This window comes from Gymnoscopelus braueri (genome assembly GCF_963280865.1).
Source record: "Gymnoscopelus braueri genome assembly, chromosome: 17".
Taxonomy (NCBI): Eukaryota; Metazoa; Chordata; class Actinopteri; order Myctophiformes; family Myctophidae; genus Gymnoscopelus; species Gymnoscopelus braueri.
In genome coordinates, this window is record NC_137617.1 from 1,997,745 (window position 1) to 2,023,691 (window position 25,947).

At 40.1% G+C, this 25,947-nt stretch overlaps 1 protein-coding gene across 1 annotated transcript; it reads right to left on the reverse strand.

Moving 5' to 3' along the window:
- On the reverse strand, window positions 1-21,674 carry LOC308104810 (E3 ubiquitin-protein ligase TRIM39-like). Its single transcript, XM_080455339.1, has 5 exons — window positions 21,601-21,674; window positions 21,326-21,415; window positions 8,543-8,638; window positions 5,254-5,532; window positions 1-3,848 (listed from the first exon to the last, which is right to left on the reverse strand). Exons 4-5 carry the CDS (start codon window positions 5,510-5,512, stop codon window positions 2,236-2,238), a joined length of 1,872 nt encoding a protein of 623 aa, XP_080311465.1. The 5' UTR covers window positions 5,513-5,532; window positions 8,543-8,638; window positions 21,326-21,415; window positions 21,601-21,674; the 3' UTR covers window positions 1-2,235.
- Window positions 21,675-25,947: the final 4,273 nt, after the last annotated feature.

Here is a 25,947-nt window from a genome sequence, read left to right on the forward strand (position 1 = left end):
AGAGACATACAAAAATTAAATAAAATCAATAATAATTACGTATACAATTTCAACATGCTAGACAAGTAAAATAGAAAAGAACAACATGGGTAGTGTAAATGGAATTCAACTAATTGGTGTTTATTTATAATTGGGTCCAGCTGCTATTCAGCCAGTACAGTAAGACATTAAAGCTAAATGGATAACACATAATAATAATAATAATAATAATAATAGTTCAAATTTATATAGTGCTTTTCTAAGTACCCAAAGTAGCTTTATATAAGGAAAGGAAGGAACCAACTTTAAGAAAAAACTAAAACAATAAAGATGTAAGTGCTAGATTAAAAACAATAAAAAGTTAAGCATGGGTTGGGAAGACATCCTAACTAGACCTCAACTGGGAAAGGCTATCCTGAAGAGATGTGTTTTGAGTGTGGTTTTGAAGGAAGACAACGACTTTATATAATATGGGTTGTATCTCAAATAAGTTTGCACAAAACAGGAGAGAAATGGAGGCAGTTAAAAACAGGACCGTCTAAGCGACTAGTCTGGTGGTTGAAAAGTTCTCTCCGGTCTCGATAGAGACCAATGTTCATATATTCCGTGATTATTGGGTGGTTTGTTTACAGTCTGATTCACTTCATGGAGCCATCAATGACCTCGGTCTGGCCTACCTCATCTCGCCATGGGCCGGTTGTCCTAGGCAACGGTAGATTGGAGGGTCCGGAATCCAAACAATCAGCAGTTATCAACGATATGGTAGTCATAACTCCAGGCGGCCGGCGTAGGAGACCAGCGTCAAGACGAATAACAACATTTCAAGTTCTGGCTGCACACTCTGTGGCTGTGTGCGTCTGGCAAATCTTGGTGACTTTCTAACATGGCTGTTAAAGTTAACCCAATAAAATATGTCTTATACAAAATCTTTTCACAAACTGATTAACCTAACCTATCAGATCTGGTCTGAGGAATGAGAGGGTGGAATTGAAAATGACAAAGAGCTTACGGACGCAGGTGGAGGTTGTCACAGAGGAGCCGTCGATATTGAGCGTTAAGTTCTGGGTGGAGCGGGTGAGGGAGTCTGGGCCAATGATTAAGATTTCCGATTTATTGCAGTTGAGTTTGAGGAAGTTCTTTTGCATCCATGTTTTAATGTCTGTGAGGCAGGTGGTGAGGGTGGAGCGGGTGGCAGCGGTGACAGCCTTGGTGGAGAGGTAAAGTTGTGTATGGTCAGCATAGCAATGGAACTGGAGTTTGTGGTGACGGAGGATCTGTCCAACTGGTAGTATGTAAATGATGAAGAGCAGGGGACCAAGCACTGAGCCCTAGGGGACACCGTGGGTGACTGGGGCAGTGGAGGACTGGCAGTTGTTGATTGAGATAAACTGGTGTCGGTCGGAGAGGTATGATTTTAACTAGGAGAGGGCAGTGTTAGTTATTCCAAGGGAAGGCTGAAGGCGTGAGATGAGGGTGGAGTGATTGATGGTGTCAAAAGCAGCGGAGAGATCATAGAGGATGAGGATGGAGAGGGAACCAGAGTCAGCCAAGAATTGGTGACTTTATTTGTGAAGAGCCGTTTCTGTGCTGTGTTCTGTGCAGAACCGGATTGGAATGTTTCATAGAGGTTATTGGAGTCGAGGATTTGAGTTGGGAGGCGACTGCTCTTTCCAGGATTTTGGAGATGAAGGGGAGATTGGAGATGGGCCGGTAGTTGTTGGGGGTGTCGGGTCAAGTCCAGGTTTTTTGAGAATGGGGGTGACAGCAGACAGTTTTAGGGCAGATGGGATGAGACCAGTGGACAGGGAGGAGTTTATAATGTTAAAGAATGGAGAGAGAGAGAGAGGAGGCAGACCATAACTAGGGTGGAGGGGATTGGCTCTAGGATGCAGGTGGAGGTTTTTGTCCCGGATGTTATGGAGGATAGGTCGGATGTAGTGATAAAATAAAAGCCCTGGGGACTTGTTTCCATTGTGGTCCAGTGTATTCAATTCATCAACATAGCATACAAAAATGTATACAATATTTACATTTACAGTCACCAAGGATGTTAACCTTGCAGGAGGTTTACCTTGCAGGAGGTAACCGCAAGAGAACAATATAGTCTTTGGTGGCTCCTTTCTGGGGTGTCATTGGTCTACATGTCCAGTGTCACTCCAAGGTGCTTCAACTAGAGCTGTCAACTATTTCAACGGTTTGGTTATTGATGATAATGGGGTGCTGAGGTGACCAGATATCATTCCCTTGTCTTTCTGTCTAAAAGTTGGACACGACAGGTGTGATGATCAGAGGACTACAGTTTATGCCACGGTGGTTAGCACAGGGATTGAATACTGGATAGATCTTCTCTGTGAAGCTGCAGCCAGTGAAGGAATAGATAATAGCCCTGCCCTCGACGTCGTAAAAGGACACTTTACCTTTTGTATGATTCACAAACACACCAATCTTCACTGGCATCCTTCCATGTGAGATGCGGGATGTGAGATCAGTGTTATCTGAAGATTTGTATTTCCCTTCAACTAGGCTTATGGTCCAGTATCCATCCTGTATGTGTACAGTGCTTCCATTCCTATCAACAGACTCTTTGGCCACTCCTAATGTCCATCCAATCTTCCGATTGACCTCAACTTCATAGTAGAATCTCCCTGAGGAGAAGCCCTGTTTCCCAAGGACATTTAATGTTGCATCAAATCTCGTTGGATTTATCATCACATGCTGTTTCTTTTTTCCAGCTCTCACTTCTGTTCCATCTTTGGAGAGGATGAGATAGGGGTTTGCCGTGTCAGGATCCAGCAGAACGTCAACCTTACACAATTGCTGGATCCTCTCCAGGTTGTCGGCCAGATCATGATTGATCATCTCCATGTCTTTGAACAGTATCTCCATCTCTGTGTTCAGGTGCTTCTCCATTTCAGCTAAAGGTTCACTCGCCATCCCCACATGGATCTCACTGTTGATTCCGACTGGAGACCAGTCCTTAGTGGTTGTTGGACCAGTGCAGAGGGCATCGTTGTTGAGAAGGAGGGCATAGAGTCGGTCGTCAGTGCACAATAGCTCCTCTATCTCTTTTCTCCTCCTCAGGAGATTATCGAGCTCTTCATCCAGTTTTTCGATGGAGCGTTGTAAGACCTCCTCTACCTCCCTCTGCTTCCTCTCAATCACCTCGATGACATCTGCCTGATTCTTCCGAATGGATTCCACCAGAGAGGTGTAGGCCTCGTCACAATATTTCTTTTCTTTATCTGCCTCTTCCTTGTTGCTTTTTTCAGAGCGGTTGAGCTCCTTCATCTTCTGTTTCCTCTCCTGGATAAGCTTGTCCAGGTGTTTCCTTTCGTCTCCCATCTGCCTCCTTCTCTTCTTACACTCGTCTTCGGATTTGACCATGGTATGGTTCTTGTGGTTCATGTATGAACAATCTCTACAAATGCACCTCTTATCATCCCTGCAGAAGAACTCCAATATCTTGTTGTGCTTCTTGCACATTCTGTCCTCCAAGTTGCTCACAGGGCTGACCAGTTGGTGTGTCTTCCAGGCTGGGATCCTGTGGTGTGGCTCCAGGCATGTCTCACAGTAGGACATGTTACAATCTACACAGGATTTGACAGCCTCCACCTGGCTGTTGCTGCACATAACACAGAACACCCTGGGCTGTTCTTGTTTTCGTCCAGAGATTAAACAACTGACATGAAGTTCAGGTCTGCTGTCCAACGTAAACTTACACTCTGGACACTGGTAGACTTCAATGTCGTCCCAATACTTGGTGATACAGACATTGCAGAAGCTGTGTCCACAAGGAAGAGAGACGGGCTGGGTGAAGACTTCCAGACAGACGCTGCACTTGTCTTCAGACTTGGCCTTCACCATGGCTGCTGCAAGAAATAGGGAAGTAGAGCAGTGGGTCAATGAAAACATGATTTCAGAATTTTGGACCAAACATGACAAAAGCTCACATGGTGTGACTGACAGAAATTATACTGTACAGTAAGATTTGTTCTATGTTGTGACATGATTCACTTTATTCATATAGCACTTTTCTAAACAGAAGTTACAAAGCACTGCGCAACATCACACAGATTAAAATGACAAAAGGGAACATAGAAAAAGGGAACACAAAAATAAAGTGCTTCAAATAAATGTAACATAAGAGGAACTAGATGAGGTGAAAACTGAGCTGTACTTCCTAACTACCTACCAACTGTACCAAGACATCCGAGAAATAAACTTTCCAAAGATTGCAAACATATATTATATTTTTTCTTATTCTTCTTCTCTTTCTGTTTGCAACAACAGCCACAAATATTTTCTGTTTATATTTGAAGGTTAATTTCACTTAGTACTGTATATTTTTATTGCAATGCTGTAATGTTAAAACATACAATTCATTATAATGATACAAAGCTTTGTTTATAAATGTGTTTATTCTACCCTATAAAGTTTATTATAAACACTGTTGAGATTGGGTCAGTGTTGAGAGCTGGTAAGTAGAGGGGGGTTTTCTGGGTCTAATTTGACCAATCATCTGTTGTGAAGAAAACAAAATAATGCTTGGAAGAGACAGAACATGCATATCATCTCTGTTGGGTGGAAACCTCAAAACGCGTCACGTGTTTCGAGCTTGTGTATCTGCTACTTTTGATGCTTTTGTGTGACTCTGTAGTGTGATCAAGTAGGGCATTCATTTATTTAAAAACACAAAAAGTTAGAATATGGAGATAAGAGGTTTCTGCCCGACAGCAACAAACAATATCAAAATAACCCACAATACTACTGTATGTTTCTAGTAAGATTACAACACTATGGCAATGTATTCTATAGCGGCGATTCTCAACCTATGGTGATAGGTCATCAGAATATTGCAAGTGTGTCTGCAAATAATTTGTGAAACACTAACATTTAATTGATAATATAAATTGATTTAGAAATAATAATAAGTAATGGTATTTTTTATTTAAAACCTTGAAAGATGAGTTTTTATTGTGATACAGATAAAACGGAACCTACTACATTAGTTCCATTGATCCAAGTCGGAACACAATCGATTGATCGATCATTAAAATAAACATGCTCTGAAAATGCGCACGGCCCACCCATCTGACCACTTAACACAGCAGAGGTCAGATGAGTGGGCCACGGACGCTTTTGAGAGTTTCAAGTGGGCACTGATCGAAAAAAGGTTTGGGAACCACTGCTACTAGTAAGATTACAACACCATGGTAATGTTTTCTATAGGGCGTGACCACCATCTTATCTGTTATCTGTGCATTTTTTCCTTACCTTTGGGTCTTGAACAAGCTATTTGAAGCTTATCTGCCAGATCATTCCTGGATATCTTCTTCAGGATATCCACTGTGATCTTCGCAGCTTCTTCAGTGAAGGCTTGCACCATGCAGTCCACCGTCTTCCTGCGGTCCTGTCCGGTGTTCTCCAGTTTGGACTGTGTGAATTTTCCATCGTCCACCAGATACCACCGGAACGACGTGAAGTCTTCACTTGTTAATTCCTCCAGAGCGTCAATTATGTCTTGTTTTGCCATTTTTGCAAATGTCCACGATGCTGAAAAGTGAAAATGTTTTTGCTTTTTTTTTACACAAAATACAAAACATAATTTAGATACATTACAGAAATATGAAACCCTCAAACATCTTACCATCGTATGTCATATAATTTACTAAATTGAGAGATAGTTACACAAAAAATATGTGTTAACATGTATTCATTTATTGCTTTCTATCGTTTCCGCAATTTTTAACTACTGGTAGGTGGGGGCATTCGGGTAATTGGTAAAAATGAAAAATATTTTACCCAATAAGCCGGCTATTTTTGTCTCCGCGAGGCCGAAGGCATGGAGGTCAGAGCAGAACCTCTGCCCCAAGTTTTCAGCCTGTTATAGTGCCACCAGGAGGCCAATTTCTTCTTCTTTTTTTTTACATTCATACATCCCACCTCTCCCGGAAGTTCCGGGAGTCTCTCGGGAATTAGCGTCCGCTCCCGGACACCCGCAAGCGACCATAAGAGAACGGTTCCTATTCACTTCTCATTGCTCAGATCCGGTCTAGAGCCCGCCTACTGTCTCGGTTTGCACACATGAGGCACACACAGACAGGATCTGCAACCTGCAATTAATTTTTTTGTACCTCTTCTTTGTTCTCATTCGTCGCTGAACTGTCAATCTGACAAAATGAATTAATGTCATTCGTTGCGGGAGGAGTAGGCGTCCAAAAGTGACCAACCACTGGTATCAGATGCAGAGAGGGGGAGAGAAAAACTAGAAAAAGTGCTCCTCGGAGCACAGGTCAGGTAGGATAGTGTGGGGCAGCCAATGGGGCAGCCAATGGGAATTCGCCAATCGGGCTGGAATGTGAAAAATCTGGTGGATCGGACGGATCCGTCTTGATCAGTTGACTATAGAGATCATGTGTACCGATTTGCGTGATGTTTGGATAAAATCTGAAGGATTTGTTCGTCAACGTAGTGCAAATGTGCATGCAAAGTTTCATCGCAATCGGACGCTGCGTTCATGATTTGCAACATTTTGTTCAAAACGGGCCACTCCTGCAAACTTTAGATGTCAATCTTAGCCAATCAGGATGTAACAGATCCGTCTTGATCACATGACTATAGAGATCATGTCTACCAATTTGCGTGAAATTTGGATAAAATGTGAAGGAGTAATATAATAAAATGTGTTTTATATAGGTCGGCCTCCTGGTGGCGCTATAAAAGACATATGTGAAAAATGCAGGGCAAAGGTTTTGAAAACGTTCAAGTGGCATTTCTTCCTCTGCATAGTGGGAATGTGCGTGCACAATTTCATGGAAATTGCATGCTGTGTTCATGATTTGAGGCATTTTGTTCAAAACGGAGCACTCCTGCAAACTTTGGAAGCCATTTTTAGCCAATCAGGATGGAATATGAAAAATATGAAAGACCCGTTTGGTGTAATGACTATAGAGATGTACCGATTCGCGTGACGTTTGGGCAGAATCTGTAGGAGTACTGTCAAAAAAATTGTTTTGCAAAAAGCGGCCTCCTGGTGGCGCTATAACAGGCCCATGTGAAAAATTTGGGGCAAAGGTTCTGAATTGGCATACAGGGAGTGTGTGTGCACAGTTTCGCTGCGATCAAGCCAACGGAGCCGGAGATTACCTGTTCACAGACGGACACACACACACACACGGACACGGACACACACACACACACACACGGACGGACAGGGTGCAAAACATACTCTCTCGCCATGCCTTTCGGCCTGGCGGAGACAATAAGTACTCAAGGAGTTACCCGTGTAAATAATGACACTTTTGCCCGTTGCACTGTATGTAACAGTGACAATTTTGATGAGAGAGATCAAAGCTAAAAACGTGTGGCGAATGCATTCAAATAGCTTAATGAAATTGGAAGATCTACAAGCTCACGAGGGGTGTGAGCTTGCCTTGTAGCTCATGGCTTTAATAGCTACACTAATGATGCCCAAATAACTAATACTCCAGGCTGAAAGAGTTTAAAGTGACTGTATGTACTGTAGATAAAGATCTGTTTAAGTGCTTGTAGATTTGCTAGTTTTTAAGATAACTGATTCAGTGTATATTGATCAAATAAGAGATGGAGTGCTACTTGGGAGAGATAGAAAAAGATCTATTTATGTGCTTGTACTGTAGATTTATATTGGTCAAATAGAGATGGTAAAATCAGGCAAAAATATGAATGAAATAACATTTAAAAAAATGTATAATTAAAGGAAAAAACGAATTAAAACCGGAAAAAAGTACCAAAGAAGTATGAAAATGTTCGCACACGCGTGCTTTGCGCGCACGCACAGGTTTGTGCGTGCACCTCCCGCAAATGATTTTCTCCAGGGTGGGATGTCTGTACATTACTCCTACACATCACAAATTGGTACAAATGATCTCTATAGTCATGTGATCAAGACAGATCTGTCAGATTTTTCATATTCCATCCTTATTGGCTAAGATTGGCTTTCAAAGTTTGCAGGAATGGCCCGTTTTGTACAAAATGCCTCAAATCATGAACGCAGTGTCCGATTGCCGTAAAACTTTGAACGCACATCCCCACTAGGCCAAGGAAGAAATGCCACAGAATCCAGGGGAAATAATATGTTGATTGTATGACCTAAAGTTCAAGAGTTATCGTCCAAAACATGAATCTGCCTGTTTCAGCGCCACCATGAGGCTGATTTAAAAAATGTAGGGTGGCATTTCTGCCTTGTTTTTCATTTTTACCAATTACCTCATCTTTTAATTATTATCATTACAAACGAATAAAAGTTGTAACCCTTGTTGTAAAAAAAACTAAGTTGTCCTTTGAGAGGCAGTGCTATCGTACTGTGTATCATTCATAGATACACAGTATCACTGCCCCTTTCTCTGCCGAGAAAGGGAAAGCGATCTGGGCTTCCATCCAACCAGCAAAGTCGAACATAAATCATCTTCGCTGGCTGTGCAACAAGAGCAGATGGGATTGCATGAATTGCAACACACTGGACTGGCCTATGTTTCAACAGAGCTCTGGAAATTACGTACAATGAGTTTAAAGAGAAGGTTACCAGCTTTGAGCAATGCTGTTGGATGATGTAAATCAGAAACCGTGAGTCAGCAGATCCAGCGTTCAGCTTCCACCAGCTGTTCTTTGCACCTCCCCCCTAAAAAATAAAAGGCATAAAATGTCTCAGTAAAAGGCAACAGCAAACAGAAAGGTTTTTCGCTTTGATTTAAAAGAACTGAGAGTTGCAGCAGACATACATTTGTCTAGGAGTTTGTTCCATACTGTATATGTGGTGCATAAAAACTGTGGCTTTCACAGACAGACACAGACACACGGACAGGGGGAATCAAGCTAAACTGTCATTAGGTTGGAAGTGCTAGAAAGGTACACACATAATGGTTCATGGGATGAGTAGTTCCTTCACTCTTAAAATAATAGACTTTACTGCATTTTCCAATAATTTTTTTCACTTGAATCAAAAGCTGTGGTCATAATTCACCATATTGCTGGTTGGCTTGATTCCAGGCTTAAAACAGTTTTAGGATTTTCTGAAACATCTCTGGAGTAGGCCTAGATGAAAAGGAAATAGGCTCTCCAAGTTATTGAAGGTTATGTAGCGCTATATTGGATCACTCCAATATGATATATTCCTCCGCGGCAGTGGAGGCACCGAGGTAGACCGGGGTGTGCCGCGGCTAGGGGTGTCGCCCTCTGCGATGCCTCAAATTTCTACACGGCAATCCTTCACACCTCTTTCCTCGGCACGGCATCGCACAGGTGGACATTTAGAGCTCCACAACCTCTGTGTGCAGGAAGTGAACTTGCCGCTATTCAATAGCTTGTCAAAGCTACTTGTAGCTCCTCCTTTGAGTGCTTCTGCTTCACTCGCTTGGCTTGTGCGATCTTGTTCAGGAGTTTGTCGTTTTTGTTTTGCAGATTTTTCTAAATGTGTACATACGGACGGTACACAGTTTGGTCAGCCTGTATTGTGGCACGGGGGGTCCTTTCGTCCTGTTCTGAAACCCTCCCAGTTGTCTCGGATTTGGGGACCACGCCTGTACCCTGTAACAAGTTTGTGGGAAGCTGTGTATAGTTAGCTTAGACAGATTTTTGATCCAAATTAGGCCCTATGTTCCCTCAGCCCTATATTCCCTCAACCCTCTGTTCCCTCATCCCAAATTAGGCCCTACGTTCCCTCAGCCCTATGTTCCCTCATTCCAAATTAGACCCTATGTTCCCTCAGCCCTATGTTCCCCCATCCCAAATTAGACCATATGTTCCCTCAGCCCTAAGTTCCCTCAGCCATATATGTCCCTTCAGCATCACATATGGCTTATCTCCATAATGTGCTGTTGGGGTCACCTGTTGGGATGCCCCGTGCTCCCCAAGGTATCCCCCAAAGGAAGACTACCCCCCCCCCCCCCACACACACACACACACACTTTTACAAATGTCTATATGATGCATTGTAATCACACTTATAATTCATTATGATGCGCTTATATGGAATTATAACACTTGTTATAAATGTTTATAATCATGTATGACAACTTTTATAACGCATTATAAGTGCTGGTCATAATGCATTATGAGCTGAGTGGAACAGCATATTATAACTACCTTAACTTAGTAAGTTATGAAGTGTCTTTGTTATAAGTTGTTATGTATAATTATAAACATTCACTGCATGAAAAGAGGCATTAATGGGCAACTTTGGGCAATTGCAGTTGCTCAGTAAACCTGCAGTTTGCTGGTGTTTTTGTACGTCATTGGAAATTTACAGTTGAAAATGTTTACTGTGAAATTTGTCTATATACATTTGGAAATCAGTGATTTACCATTCCTCTGCCAGACAAAGACCCAGCAGGAGACTGGCCATTTCCTTTGACATCCAAATTCACTCTTTGTTTAAAGAGGGGGTCTCTCTCTCCCTCTCCCTCTCCCTCTCCCTCTCCCTCTCTCCATTGCCAAAGCAAAAATGGAACAAAACAAAATATAATTTTCAATATTTTTGTTAAGGGCTTAAAAAAGCTCCTGCAGGCAATGCTTTTTATTTAACAATTAAGAATATTTGGGTACTTCGGAGGGAACGTACATAATTGTAACATCCGTGGCCATGAAGTCAGCACTTTATATTTGAAATATGAACGTTTATGTAGATGTACGGCAAAAAGGGGAGAACGTTTAAATACCAGGTTGAAGTTCATCCATGACGGTCACGATATGACATGACAGTCATGTTTCAGGCTATAAACTCGTGCATGATCGGTTTTGCTGTTCTCAAATAGATTACCCACAATAAATAAAATACTGGAACACAGCGTGGGTCTGCATGTTTTACAATAAAACCTGTTATTTTACAATAGTAATATGCTATTTGTAAAGGCATTGCCTCTGGCAGAGGCAATGGAACAATTAACATCGGGAGGTTTCCAGCGCGCGTAATGACGAACAGAACACATTAGTGGATTTCAAGTGCAAGCTGTAGGCTAACATTACATAAAATACACAACATATTGTCCTTCATGTAGCCTACTGTATATTAATTGGGGTGCTATGGCCTAGGGTATGTTGAAATAAAGTTCACCCAAGCACTGTCTATTGGGCTGCTTTCTGCGTGTGACAAATGCGCTCTGAAAAAGCTGCTGGTGGAAATGGTTCTGACATCTCCCCGAAATAATGCACGGACACTCATCTGTGGGGTTCGGTGAGTCAGAAGCTATGGGTATAGGCCTACAGACTAACGGGACTAACGGGAGGTCGAATCACTGCCATGCTACCGTTATCATTATGTCTAAAATTTATAAAAATCTTTTGAAAATAGCAGATCTACAAGGTCACAATGAGTCACATTGAGCATTGTGTTCTTGTAGATCGGCTATTTTCAAATAGCCAACGTTTAAATAGGTCTGAAGTGGTTGGGGATGTAATAATATAAATATAAATCTACATCATAACTAACGTTTTCAAATAATTGCTGCGGATTAAAAGTACAATATTTGCCTCTGAGATGTAGTGGAGTAAGTAAAAGTATAGAAAAATGGAAATACTCCAGTAATAATAGTAAGGTCTATTATTGCAATAGTAAGGTATATAATAATAATAATAATAATAATAATAATAATAATAATAATAATAATAATAATAATAATAATAATAAGTTTGCTTATATTATTAAGTTCTGCAGGCACTTAAGTTGCTCTAACATATACTTGCAAAGTAGCCTGTCTATTAACAATAATAATAATACTGGCATCGGTGATAAAAACACAATGTATTGACACAAGGAATTAACAGTCACACTTTTGTGGATTACAGTAAAATTGTAATGACAAATTCCAAGATGAACTCTGCAGCCGCACTGAAGCGCTCCAAGCCATCAGATATTCCCCGAATATTGGTTTCCAAGCTCTAACCTTGGATTGCCTTTCAATAAAACCATATTTGATGGGCATATGTATCACCTACCTGTTACTGATTTGAGAGAATTTTATATTATTGTAATCAGTTCATTATTTCCTGTGTAATCCATGAATAAAACTGAAGTGTGTCATTTGGAGCGAATGGCATAGCGCAAATTGTCTTCTTTGAATAGACTATCATCTTATATAATCACAATTGACACAAGGAATTGACACTCTCACATCTGCTGATAATAGGAAAATTATAATCACAGACATTCCTGGAGAATTAGAAGATAGAATGTTGTGTGCCAGGCTGTGGGTGTGTTTAGATATGCGCAACAGCGCATTGGTTTGTATTGTATTGGACCAGTGCGCAATGAATAATGATAATATTATTATAATAATAATAATCCTTGAATAGCGTGACGTGTAGGCTATCTTGTGGGTTTTCATTGGCTGAGCAGTCTGCCAATCCCCTGTGAGCGTCAGTCATCTGCCGACCGCTGTTGGTTCCACCCAGCCCAGTAAATACAAAATGTGATTGGTATGGACTTCAAACGGCCCCGCCTATGGTCCCGCCTCCGCTCCCCCCCGCCTCCCTGCGAGGTTTCGAGAAGAACGTTTCAGAGTTTCAGCACATGCATGCCTTTGAGGCTCTGCCTATGCTGCTGCTGCGTGCGTGTGCGCTTGCGTGTGTGTTCAGAGATTTGAGGAGAGTGTGCTGCTGTGTGTGTGACGCTGAATCACAGTTTCAAAATAAAGTTTAACCATTGAATTTTTTTTCCCATTTACAAGGTTTCAAACATGGAAAACAATAATAATACCCAAGGAAAAACAGTGCCAAAATGCATATTCTGAAAGTGTGTTTGTGACCAATTTGAAACTCTGAAAATGTGTTGACAAAACACTGTAAAATGTGTTTACAGAGATTTGAGAAACACGTTCAGCCTATCAACACTTTTTTCAAAGATTCAAAACGAGTTTTCAAACCTTTCAAACCTTTTGAACCCTTTATTTTAAGTCAGGAGTTTACAAGGTTTCAAACATGGAAAACAAAATAATACCCAAGGAGAACAGTGCCAAAATGCATATTCTGAAAGTGTGTTTGTGACAAATTTGAAACTCTGAAAATGTGTTGGCGAAACACTGTAAAATATGTTTTCAGAGATTTTAATTTTTTTTCAGAGATTTGAAACTTGTTTTCAGTCTTGCAAAAAAGGTTTTCAAGGTTCTGAAACCTTTATTTGAAGTTAGGAGAATTGGCAGTGATCCGATTCCATACCCTTCCCCTCCATCAGGCGCCCCGGCTGTCATGGGGGAGGCGGTATAGCGACCAGGATTACTACATGTTTTTGTGAGGGTATTAACGACCCTAGGAGACACAGGGAGAACATGCAAACTCCACACAGAGTAGCCTAGGTGTGTTACAAAGTTTTTACATTGTAATGAAGAAAATATATCTAGGCTATATTTTGAACTTCTTTTTAAAAAACGTGCCACAGACATAGACATGTCTTGCCACGGACATGTTTGTCCGTGTACAGACATGTTGATGACCCAACACATTAAAATGATGTATACGTACATGATCTGTTCTATAGAGAATAAGTTAGGTGGCAGCTACTGAAGAAAAAAAATGCTGTTGGTGTATACAACATACCACGTTTTTTATTTTTATGCACATGTACATTTGATGATGCTCTTTTTATTCTCTTTTTGCACTCTTTTTTTTTTTTTTTTTTTTACGATTTCTATCATTATTCTATTGTTGGTATTACCTATGCTGCTGAATTGTCTGAAGGAAGCCAAACCAAAATAAGTTTTAAGTTAATAAGTAAAAGTACAACCTTGAACGTTGAACGTTTCATAATACCACAGGTAATAAAGGGCATCTATATTAGGTTTCAATCACAGAAGTGAAGCACAGACAGAACTCCTTCATTCCAAGGGCCATTAGACTGTACAATGAAGCACTGGGGGAGAAGAGGTGGGAGGAGGTAGGCCAGCTCATTTATATTGTAGTTATAGTTGTGTTTTTTACTTAGGACATTTTATAACTTATAGTTAATAAACAAATAACGTTGCCGTCAAGCCAAGTGTTTGTAGACCCAGGCAACAGAGAAATTGGAGACAACTAATAAACAATGAGGATACATTAAATGAGCCACATGAAGCCAGCATATGGGAGTTTAAGTTGTTAAGATGCACAGAGTGCCAACTCCCCACTGCGGTATGAAGGTCACATTGGTGAAACCACACCCGTCTAAGCAGCAGTCACCTACACACACTGTCAACAAAGCTCTTGTGATGAACACAACACCAGTACACCACCACCCTGTCTTTAATAACACAATAAAACCATAAATGATGCCTTGCTGAATGAAAAATAGATCACTCTGTGTGTAGTGGGTCCTTGATTCACATTCATGCAACATACAGCTGATCATGACAGTAGACAGTTATGATGTCACTGAGGTTCAGACATCACTAATTATTTATATGGCCGATGTGAAAAATGCAGGGCAGAGGTTTTTCCTTGCTCTTTGACGCTTGTTAATGTCAAGGCAATTATGTTTCTGCACTGTCAGATAGGTCTACATCTATTCTAAGATAGCATCAAAGCCAAAGCTTTTTATTTTATTTTTACAAGCGACCCTCTCTGGCTTATAGATATTTTGTTAAAGCTGTTGTTAATAACTAGGCTACACTTGGTTGGTAAAGTCCAGATGACAAGAATATGACTATGACATTAGTGGAATTTATATATATGCAGTATTTATATTATATTTGTTATTAGTGTCTATGTCCTCTGAAACAACATGGTTTATAGTGAGAACTTACTCCACTTGTTTATGTACTTTTAAACTGAAGATGATGGCCAATGTTGATGATAATTTGGGGAAAATAATAATAATAGAATCATATCGATATTGTGAGCCTAGTATCGTGACACCCCTAGTAAACACACAACAGAGTCACAGCCATGACAGCAATGGTACAAAAAAATACATAATGATAATAATAACAGTAAGTGTTTTAGTATTTGGTTTTCAGCCGTTTTTCAAGTGTTTTCCTTTCCTGTCCAAGAATTTTTTTTTAGTCCTAAAAAACGCTGCTTATCAATTAATCAATGATCATCGATTGATATCAATTGTTATATATAATATGATATCAATTCATTTCCCAGTCCCGATGTGCGCTGGAGGAGTGACACATGCTTAATTGATTTGACCTACTTTTGTGCAATGTAGCCTAATTCATTATTGGAAACAGCTGTATTCCAGAATATTTGGGGACAATCCACTCTGGCCCCTATTCTAGGTGAGATTTGAACAAACCACTAATTACGGAATTAGGACTAGGCAAGAGGTGTTTCCCCGCAAAATTCGGTATTCTGTGGCACCCCCCTCACCCGCCAAACACCTGAGCTACCCGTTACATTATGCATAGGTGTGGTTTGGGCGTTACAATGATAAAACCAATCACCGTGCCAGAAGCCATTGCCTTTAAGAGAAGACTGCGCTAGCCGTCATCCCCGATCCAATACATCCAATATATGCTCTAGCCTATCTCCCTGTCTGCACTGTTGCCTGGTCTGATTATTATAAGCCACATTGGGCTTGTTTTCCTTCTTTTATTTTATTTTATCCAAATACATTTTTATATTAATTTGTAGCCTATTGTGTTCACAATAAGCTTGTCATATTAGTCAGATCCGGAATAGTATATGAAAGCCATTTAAAATAGTTATACTATTGGTACACACCGGCTGCTCCCAAATAATTAATTACATCATGTTGCGAGTGCGACAACGCTCCTACGTGGTACACAGACAAACAGTAGCACATGGGTATAATAAATTGGACAGTTTTAGGAAAGGTCTATATGTAGCCTACTCACTAGAGATGCGCGGATCACTGCCGCAGTTAATCGCGGTTTGGGTGGATTCGGGTCAATCAAATATAATTATTAATTAATATCGGATAAACCGCGGGTGAAATATTGCGGTAAATAAATTAATGACATCTATTATATCTATCCATAAAATAGTTAAATCTCTGCGTGCTTGTGTCTGTGTGAGTGTGTAGAGCAGCCTCTGTGCGATGCGATCACAAAATGCATTGATTTAGCCTATGGAATGTCGCTGCGTCTTTTTTCTTTTTTTTGAACCGGTGCTGCTGCGCTCTGTGTTGGATGCCGCATGTATGTTGGATGCCTGTATGTTGGATGCCGTATGTATGTCTGTATGTTCAGCGCAGCAGAACAGTGGCTGTTATTGTTCTATTTCCACCATTCTAATGGATTCCAGGGGTGTGTAAACATCTGAAGTAGCTCCATAGTTTCCTCTGAAGTGACGCAGTTAAAGTTAACTTACATCCATATTGTCCCCGTTATCTTTCATCATCCACCTTTGTTCAGTAATCCCGAACAGAGCTACACTTTAAGTTTACATCAATCATCTAATAGCCTCTCAAACCCAGACACATTGCTGCGATGCGTATGTGCGTCGCCTACCTACCCAAAATAACAGACATACAAGCTATCAACAGCGCTGCGTCATGTCGTGTCGACAGCTTACAGATCTGTTATTTTGGACAGCATAAACAATGAGGCGCGCGCCACAGAGTAGTAGTTTAACACTAAACCAAAAACATTACATTACGTGGTCAACAACATACTAGACATGTAACTTGCTTGGAGCTTTTAATGCAGTTCTCAACCTGTGGGTCGAGACCACAATGGAGCACCCAATGCCTGGCGAGCTTGTAGATCTGCTATTTTCACAATATTTATCTGTGGAACTGAGTCAAACAAAATGGGGGGGTCCCCAGTTCAAATATGGTTATTTTGGGGGGTCGATGGCCTGAAAAGATTGAGAACCTTTAATGCAGTAAACATGACAGCGTTTACATGGGGAATTTAATAATAATATAATATATATAATATATAATATAATATTCACCCGCAGCATGGGTTTAACGAGACAGCAGCCAAAATGAAAATCACACTAGATGATCCGATCATCTTATAAAAAATGTAAGTGCTTAAGATTTTAGCCCAAATCCAACGGGACCCGACCCGTTGGCACCGGCTGGGCCAGGTCAACGTTTTTTTTAAATCCAAATAAATTCATATATTAATTAATTTGTAGCGTATTGTGTTCACAATAAGCAACTTGTCATATTAGTCAGATCCCCAAGAGTATATGAAAGCCATTTAAAATAGTTATATATTCTTACACAGCTGATGCCAAATAATTAATCAACAGGGCAGCACAACGCAAAAGTAGGTCAAATCAATCAGCTGTCTTGTCATGACGGCAGCAGCAGAGAGCCCCCTTTAAAGTTAAAACCATAACATGACATATAGAATGGATCTTCAGACAGACTATTGAGCTTTCTTCATGTCTTTTTCACCTCAAAGTAAATGTTGGATTATTTCTTCAAATGAGAGCACAGGCAGCGGGCAGTAGAAGGTAACATTAGATGTGATTTCTACATGGCAAAAATGATTACGGTTATTCTATGAAACATATATTTCATAGAATAACCATAATAATTTTTTAAATGGTTATGGGGCAGTGTATATATTTATATAGCCCTATTTGCTCCAAGCTGTTTTTTAAATAAAATATAGACTGTTGGAATAGGGTAGAATGACTCCTGTTCTTAACGAATTACCAAGATTTAATGAGAAATAAGGCTTCTTTAGAAAAATGACTGACGGGCTGGGCTGGGCCTAATTTGTCAATTATTAGTCGAGCCGGGCTGAAATATTTAGGGGATATGAAAGCTCTAGTTAGTAGTTTGAAGTGCTCATGTGGCTAGTTGCTTCTTTTTGTTTTCATAGACCTGCGGTTGCTTATTTCTCGCCAAGGCTGGCAACACGGCTCATGGTCCAACGCACAAAGCCATTGTAGTGTCTGTGTGCACTTGGCGGGTGCTTTTAGAAACGGGCGGGTGGTATTAGATTCCACTATCCCCCCTCCCCAAGCCGTACCCATGTGTGTCTGCAGAATGGCAATGTGGGGGATATAGCAACAACACGCCCACGGGCACACCTCCACGCGCAAATAACGGCGTCGGCATAATGGTGACGGGTAGAGCAGGTGCTAGAATAACCTATTGGGGCGGCGCAGCTACATTATCCGGATTTAACGTGGTTTGGGGGGGGGGGGGAAGTGCTCGAGAATAGAGCGGTCTGTCTGGTAGGAAATGTATTCCTACCAAGGGCGGATTAACCCTTTGTGGTGCCCAGTGCTACAATCCGTTCTGGTGCCCCTTTTTCCAGCAGTACTTGGCACGAGGGCTGGCAACTACCTGAAATGAAATAAGGGACACTGTTTCGGGCATCCCTTATATCCAAGAAAAAAAAAGGGCTGTCAAAGCGACCTCATTAGTGCTGCAGGCTGATCGCCTCCCTGCCACACTCCATTGATGCAGCAATTTGTGTAAAATAAGCCCCCATGCCAAGTATTGCGTGTATAATGAATGCATACATTCATTATATGAACATACTTTTCACAAGGTTGATATTTTGGTTTTATAAAAACAAATTTTGATTGGTCTTTCAATATTTTTGAGATACTGGATATGGGCTGGATGTAGGAGATACAGGCTTGAAATATTTCACTTTGTGTAATTATGTATTATATTTAAATAGCAGATGTATAAACGCACATTGCTATTTTATGACATGCCGAAACAAGGTGGGGAGGGGGTTTACAGCAGATCAAGTGATTTCCAGTAGATTACCCTCTTGACACAAGTCAAAGTGAAAGTTTGCAGCTGTCTGTCTTGTTACTATGACAATACAATGTTCAGTGTTCATTACACAACCTCTACTTTACAGCAGATCAGGCCATTTCCAGTAAATGCTCTGCCTTGAGTCCATATTTATAACATAATGCAATATGTTTTATCAGTGACCTTTGGAGTGGTGCATATCAGTTAAGATAAGATACTGTCTAAATGTATAGGCTCATTTAAAAGTTGGATTGTTTTATGTAAATCGTTTCATTGTAACCTCGTACAGAGTACACCAGTACAGTGCTTATAAAGACAGTCTGGCATGTCTACCAAATTCATGCAATTTTAACATAATTCAGCACGCAATTTTAACATAATTCAGCACTATGTGTTTCTAGTTTCAATTCAATTGTGGCCCTTCACTCACTTTATCGAAGTCAGTAAATAAATGCTGCCCACCCCTGACCTAAAGCCCTTCCATTAACCCGGCACTGATTCCTACTACTGTAGATCTGCCATGCTGCATTATCATGCCTAGTACATAATTGCCTCAGTTATCAAACTGCAAGATTTTTTTGATTGAAGAAAAAATATGAATTCAGATCATAGTTTTACTGCAAAACATGGTACTTTATTTCCCTGTGTTTAACTTAAAGCAGAATTGCAGTCTTACATGGTGGCTGTGCATCTGCCTCCCTCCAGGCACCACTTTAGGCTGGGGGGAAAAATGCATTTGCACTAACAATTAAATGAAAAATTAATATTAAACATTTAACCGTTGGTATTAAACGGTTAACCATGAACATTTGGTTATTTTTTTTTGTTTACATAGGCCTGTGGCCCCCGACCTCAATTCATTTTACAATTTTGTCTCCCTGTCTAATCTAGTTGAATACCACTGCCTTAGCCACTCTCTCTGCTGTAACATTTTGCTCCATTTGGAAGACATTGTAGCTCCCTGGAAAAAAAAACATGCATACAGTTCAAATTCAAATCAATTTGAACATTACAAGTTATCATCTCATAATAGGAAATAAGGTGACTTCTATCAGCTACATCTGCTTGTTGGTAGAAAATTCTTCACAATCAGATAGCATGTTCAAGAGCATTTCATTTCACAACCTGAATGAAGCATGTTCAAGAACATAACTTTACCAGCTAAATAGTTTGACGATACAATGTGGGGTCATAGGACATTGCTTTGTATCCTGGCTTATACACTCTCTAACACTGAAGGGGCGTTAGAGGAAGGGTCATGGGGTTACCAAAAATCCTCCTGTAACTAGAAAGATGTGCTTCTCGGAGCACAGGTCTCTACCAGGCCAGGTAATAGAAGTCAATCAGGATGAAATATGAAAAATCTGACCGGTCCGTCTGGATGACATGATTATAGAGATGATGTGTACCTATATGTACCGATTTGCGTGACAAAATAGTAATAGCAAAACATTTGTTTTGGAAAAATCGGCCTCCTGTTGGTGCTATAACAGGCCGATGTGAAAAATGTGGGCAACTGATTCTGGAGGACACACAAGGACACGGACGGACAGGGGCAAAATTGGCCACACCTACGGCCTGGCGGGGACAATTAGATTATGATATATCTGCGTCTGTGAAGTTGACACTTTGGGCTGAGGGTGGTGCCAGAGGCAAGGTCATGGGATCACTCATGCATTCATTAGCCGGGCAGTGGGCACCATAAATGTGCTCAGAAAGTTTCAAAGCAATCCATCCATTCAACTTGATCTCTTGTCTGTAAGTGGACATGTTGGCCTATGGACTGCCAGGAAAAAAAAGCCATACAAGTAGGCAATACCAACAATCCTGCAGGGGTCTTCAACAGGGAGGGGGTCCTCAGAGTTACTCCTGTAGTAGCTCTGCCGCCAAATATTTTTGTGATGGGATTCTTTTTTACATTAACCACTTGAACCCTAGCATCCCTATTCTGAGGGGAACATTAGCCGAAAATAGGAGGTCTACAAGCTCACAACGCACACTGCGAGGTGGTGTGAGCTTGTAGATCAGCGAGTTTAAGTGCTTAAAGGGATACTTCACTTTCACATAAAATAAACATTTAAAAAATATATTAAAAATAAATGAAAAAAGTAATGGAAAAATCACGGCCCCCTCACGCATTAGAGTGTCCTACTTATGTGTGAGGGGGCCTTTATTTTGCCATAACTTCTTTTTCTTTTTTTTTAATATTTATTTTTAATGTTTATTTTATGTGAAAGTGAAGTATCCCTTTAACTGTCTAAAATGTTAATATGTGTGAAAATAACACATTAACATGAATCCAATCCAACAAAACATTACACAATGATAGTGTTGTCAAACAAGTCTATGAAATCTATGAAAAAGTTTAATCTGCAACACAATTCTATATAATATTGTAACGCGGGAACAAATGCCAGCCTATTCCCAGCTACAGTATTGCATGCAGCCTATTGTGTGTGTGTTTACTGGACATAATGTGTTCTTATTGTCTCACAGACACAGTGAGTTCCCATGTGTAGCTTTGCAGCCCGCCTGTTTAATTGTCTGTTTTCCAATGTGTATGGTTGTAGAGTGAATTATCCTCCGTCTGTGCCAGGGACTGCGGACCGACAGCCAATACTGTATTACAGTATGTCTGAGTGCAGTTGTGTATGTGTCTCTACAGTGTGTGTATGCATGAGTTATACAGCCTACCTGTACTGCTGTTGTTATCGTGCAACGTTGGATGTGTGCTGTGCCATGCCCTCCTGTGAACTGTAAGCCTGTAACCTGCCGTTCTGAAGACTGGGAGAGAGTATGATGTTCATCAAGAATCAAGTTCATTGTTTATATGTTATTAGGCTAAACAGTAAACACGCCATCTATTTGAGTTAGAAAATAATCTAAACCAGTTATACACCTATTACCCAATGCCCATTACCCTTACATTATGGATTTGTTCTATTATATATTATTAAAAAGATACATACATGTGTCCGTCCTTCTGCTTGCTCTGTTCCGGACTTTTCACTGTTCTGCTGTCAACTCAAAATGGTTACTCAATAACTTTTCATACTATCTACAGGTATATCTCTATGAGGAAGGGCAGGCTATACACGTCAACACTAGTGTTACCAGATTTTGTGAGAGAAACAAGCAGACAGGTCTACGAAAGCAAACCCAAAAGAAGCGACTACAGGCCACATGATCTCACACACACAGGTGGTCCCCAACAAAGTTTATATAGGCTGTAGCATCAAATTCTGTTTTAACACTTGAACCTTTATATATATATCGACTATTTTAAAATAGTAGATCTACAAGCTCACAAGCTTGTAGATCTACTATTTTCCAAACGTCTTGAAAAAAGGTTAAATATTTGGATATATTTGAAACATTTTTTAACATCACACATTTTGTATGAGGGTGTCGGGCAACAATATTTTCTGATGGGGATCCATGGCCAAATAGGCCTACATATTAATATGGGGGGTCCTTGGCATGAAAATGTTTGAGAACCACTGGTTCAAACAACATTTAGAAACAATAAGCAACTACACTTTAGAAACAAGCCCCAAAAAACGCAACACGCAACTACCAATATTTACAATTAACTTTAAAGGAAAAATAATAATCTGGGAACCCTTTTGGTTAAAAAAAAAAAGAAACGGAAAAAAAAGAGGAAATCTTTCTTTTATTATTCTGGAGCTGCTTGAGAGATTACAGAAAAAGTCGCTTATAACAAGCAGGCTTGGCAACATTGGTCAACCTAGCTGAACAGCTCAGCTTGATCTAGTATGAGAGTGACGACACTAGCATAGACTCCCATTGTAAGAATGGAATGTGGAAGCTCTGTGTATCTCAATGAGGAAGAAATCAAAGCGTGACGGGACGGAACTCTCTCTCTCTCTATGAGTCTGGAACAGCTCCTGTGTGATGATAGACACACCAGCGATATAGAGAGAGAGAGTTGCGTCGCGCTTTTATCTCGCTGCAAAGCGGCATGTTGCCTCATGTAGTTCCAAACATTGGAACTTCCTCATTCAGATAGAAAGAGAACTTCTGCATTCCATTCTTACAATGGGAGTCAACGCTAGTGTCATCACTCTCATAGTTATATCACGCTGAGACACACTTATGATGACCTCTTCCAATTGGAATCAGAACATGTACAGTAACTGACTTTAAGCATTTTGATTGGTTGACTTTGACTGTCGACTCCCAATTGGATGGTAGAATTGATCGACTGACGAATCACAAAGCTCCACCAGTTCTGGATGACTGCCAAGCTGCCTGCCAAGCTCCAGAGTGAGAGCTGAGCTGACTGATACCATACAGTAGCCTGTTTACATTTACATTTAGCTCTCTGCTGAAACACACATTACATTGAATAATAGAATGCAACAATGCATTTGTTAAACACATGGACACACATGCCATAGTTAGTCAGCACAGTGTTTTATATTTTCTGTTTTTTTCATTATCTTCCTAGCTTCACCTTTATTTACATGTATTAAATGGGACAGCAGAATTAGCCTACTTTTTTAATAAGACAGGGCATTTACTGTATATGTTTGTCATTTGCATAATTTGTTAGTCAGCACAGTTGTTTCACATGTACTGTCAATCTGGAATGTTAAAAAGGGTATGTAGTGGCAGTGCTGTGTGCTCCATAAGTGTAGGCCGTTTTTATTTACTTGCAAACAAGCCTCATTTTTTAACAAGACGATGCATTTGTTAAACACATACATCCCATGCAATAATGTAATGTAAAAACAAAAGGTGATCAAATTCAACATTTAAATTATACTTTAATGTAATAATCCAGCAAAACGCAACACATCATTTATTTGTGTCTCTCTGTGCTCGGGTGTCGAAGAGAACTCGCTGGACACTCATCTTAGTCGATGTCGTGCTGGAACCATAGGTTCATGACTGAGAACAACCTCCACCAGCTGTTCGGCTAGACATGGAAGGTGGATCACACTCTGCCTATCCTTTACTGGCAGAGTAAATGCCCCCCCCCAGGCTACCCCACACCTGACTGACATGGTTCCATGGCTGTATGAGGATGGTGTGATCAATCCTCTTACACAGTCTTGAACGTGTCTGCACATGTTGTGAATATTTGTAGTTGTAAATATGCTGTAACAAATCTGTAATATTGCAAGGTTGTTACAGGATGGCTGCATGACCAGGTAGGTACTAAGGATGCTGGCAGAACACAGAGAGCATGAAAGTCCTAGCCAACGAGAAGTCAAGATCGCATTAGAAGCAGCTGGTCCAGGTCCAGTTTGTAACAGTGGGACAGGCCATGAAAAACTGCCCAAAACTGGACAGAGCACTGGTCCTGGCACAAATTGGAAATGTACTTGAGTATTTCCAATTTCCAATACGTTTACTTCTAGTACTGTACATCTCAGAGGCAAATATTGTACTTTTACTCCATTACAATTATTTGAAAACTTTAGTTACTTTTCCGATATAAATTATTACATTATAAAACATACATTAACCACTTTAGCCCTATTTTATACATTATTGAATATTTCAAATATTTTAGTACTTACTTTTGGTACTTTAAGTACATTTTGATGCCAATACTTTTGTACTTTTACCCAAGTAAATTTTGAATTCTGGACTTTAACTTGTAACAGAGTATTTCTATATTGCAGTATTGACTTAAGTAAAGAATTTGAGTACTTTTTCCACCACTGCTCCCCATTGACATCACCAGGCATCACCACATTGAGACCCGACATCGCCCTGTGGTCGATAACCAAGAAGAGAGTCCTGTTTGTCGAGCTGACAGTCCCATGGGAGCAAGGCATCCAGGAAGCGTATGAGAGAAAAATATCATGGTATACTGATTTAGTGGCAGTACGTACGCCAAGAGAAAGGCTGGAGAGCAAGAACCTATCCAGTGCAAGTTGGCTATTTCGGCCTCTCAACTAATCGCTTCCTGAGAGACATTGGCTTCACAGCAAAGGTCAAGAAAGTCCTAAAGGATCTCTCAGAAGAAGAGGAAAAGGGAAGCTTCTGGTTCTGGCTTTGAAGAAAGGATAGGAGTTGGGGGAATCAAGAAGCCACTATATAAAACAATGAATGCCATAATCTAGGTATGTTTTTGTTTTTAATCAATAAACAGCCTACCAGCTTACTTGTAAGGACATGTACCTATAGGGACCTCCAACCATATCGATTAATTTTGCACATATTGCAACAGAAACATTACAGTAGCTTTAATGAGCCTGGGACACTTCTAACTACTTTTAGTCAGCCTCCCAATTTAAAGGAATTTATAAAGATAGACGTGGATAATATTCTCACACAGTATACTTTAGATAAAATAAGTGAAAAACATTCAGTCCAGTAGCATAAATAAATGACATACAATTTACAATTAAGCATTTAGCAGATGCTCTTAATCCAGAGTGATTTACAGTAAAGCTAAAATGCATAGAGACCTCAGTAATCTAAGATCATAGGTTTACCTACACAAGGATGCCAGGTAAACAAATGAACATGGCATCTGTCTAATCTAAATTACATTTTAACCTTTGCATAAGACTGCATGGACATGAATTATATAGCTGATTTAAATCTAAAATGGCTATCACCATACAATATGGAATACATGGAATTCATTTTGACCACTTGGGGAAGCCACTTCCCTGCATTTGACCAAGTACATCCAGCTTCTGTCTAAATTGAAATTGAATTCAATTGAAACTGAAGGTAAACTGTACTATATGGTACCTTATGACTCCAGGAGCGGCTTTCATTTGAAACTGAATATAAGACTCTCTAAAACTCAGCTAACCATTTTTTCCCACAAAGGTTATGTTCATACATCCATTGGCATAACAGGCAAAGTCCTACAGTTAGTCAACAAACAGTCAGAAAACAATTCACTACATAGTCTGGGTCAAACACTAAACACTCTGAACTCCAACATCAACCAAATGTTTCATCACACACTAATACATTATGTTTTTGAGTATAATATGCAATTATTATTAATTATTAATTATGTAATTAAATAGACTTCACTTATGTTTGTTGTGCAACTTTGTATAATCATTTCACACAGTTTAATCATGATAATGTGTGTAGCCTGCAGCAAAATGAGTACTAGGCTACAAGCTAGCATAATATTGAGTCTTAAAGGTTTCATGACATTCAGTTTTACAACACATTAAAAGTCTTTGTCATTGTCCTTCAAACGTGTATAAAAAGTTTTAACTGAAAATTCCACTCTAGTGAGCCATTGCAGGTGTTTTTCTCTCACATTTCTAAAGCCTTTTCAACTGCAATGAAAAAAGAAATCTTTGCTT

Excerpts from the sequence above, each read along its gene's own strand:
- LOC308104810 (XM_080455339.1), bottom strand. The coding sequence starts at position 5,512 with ATGGCAAAACAAGACATAATTGACGCTCTGGAGGAATTAACAAGTGAA. Across the intron at positions 3,849-5,253 it reads AGCTTGTTCAAGACCCAAAG|CAGCCATGGTGAAGGCCAAG; the intron begins GTAAGGAAAAAA and ends TATTTCTTGCAG.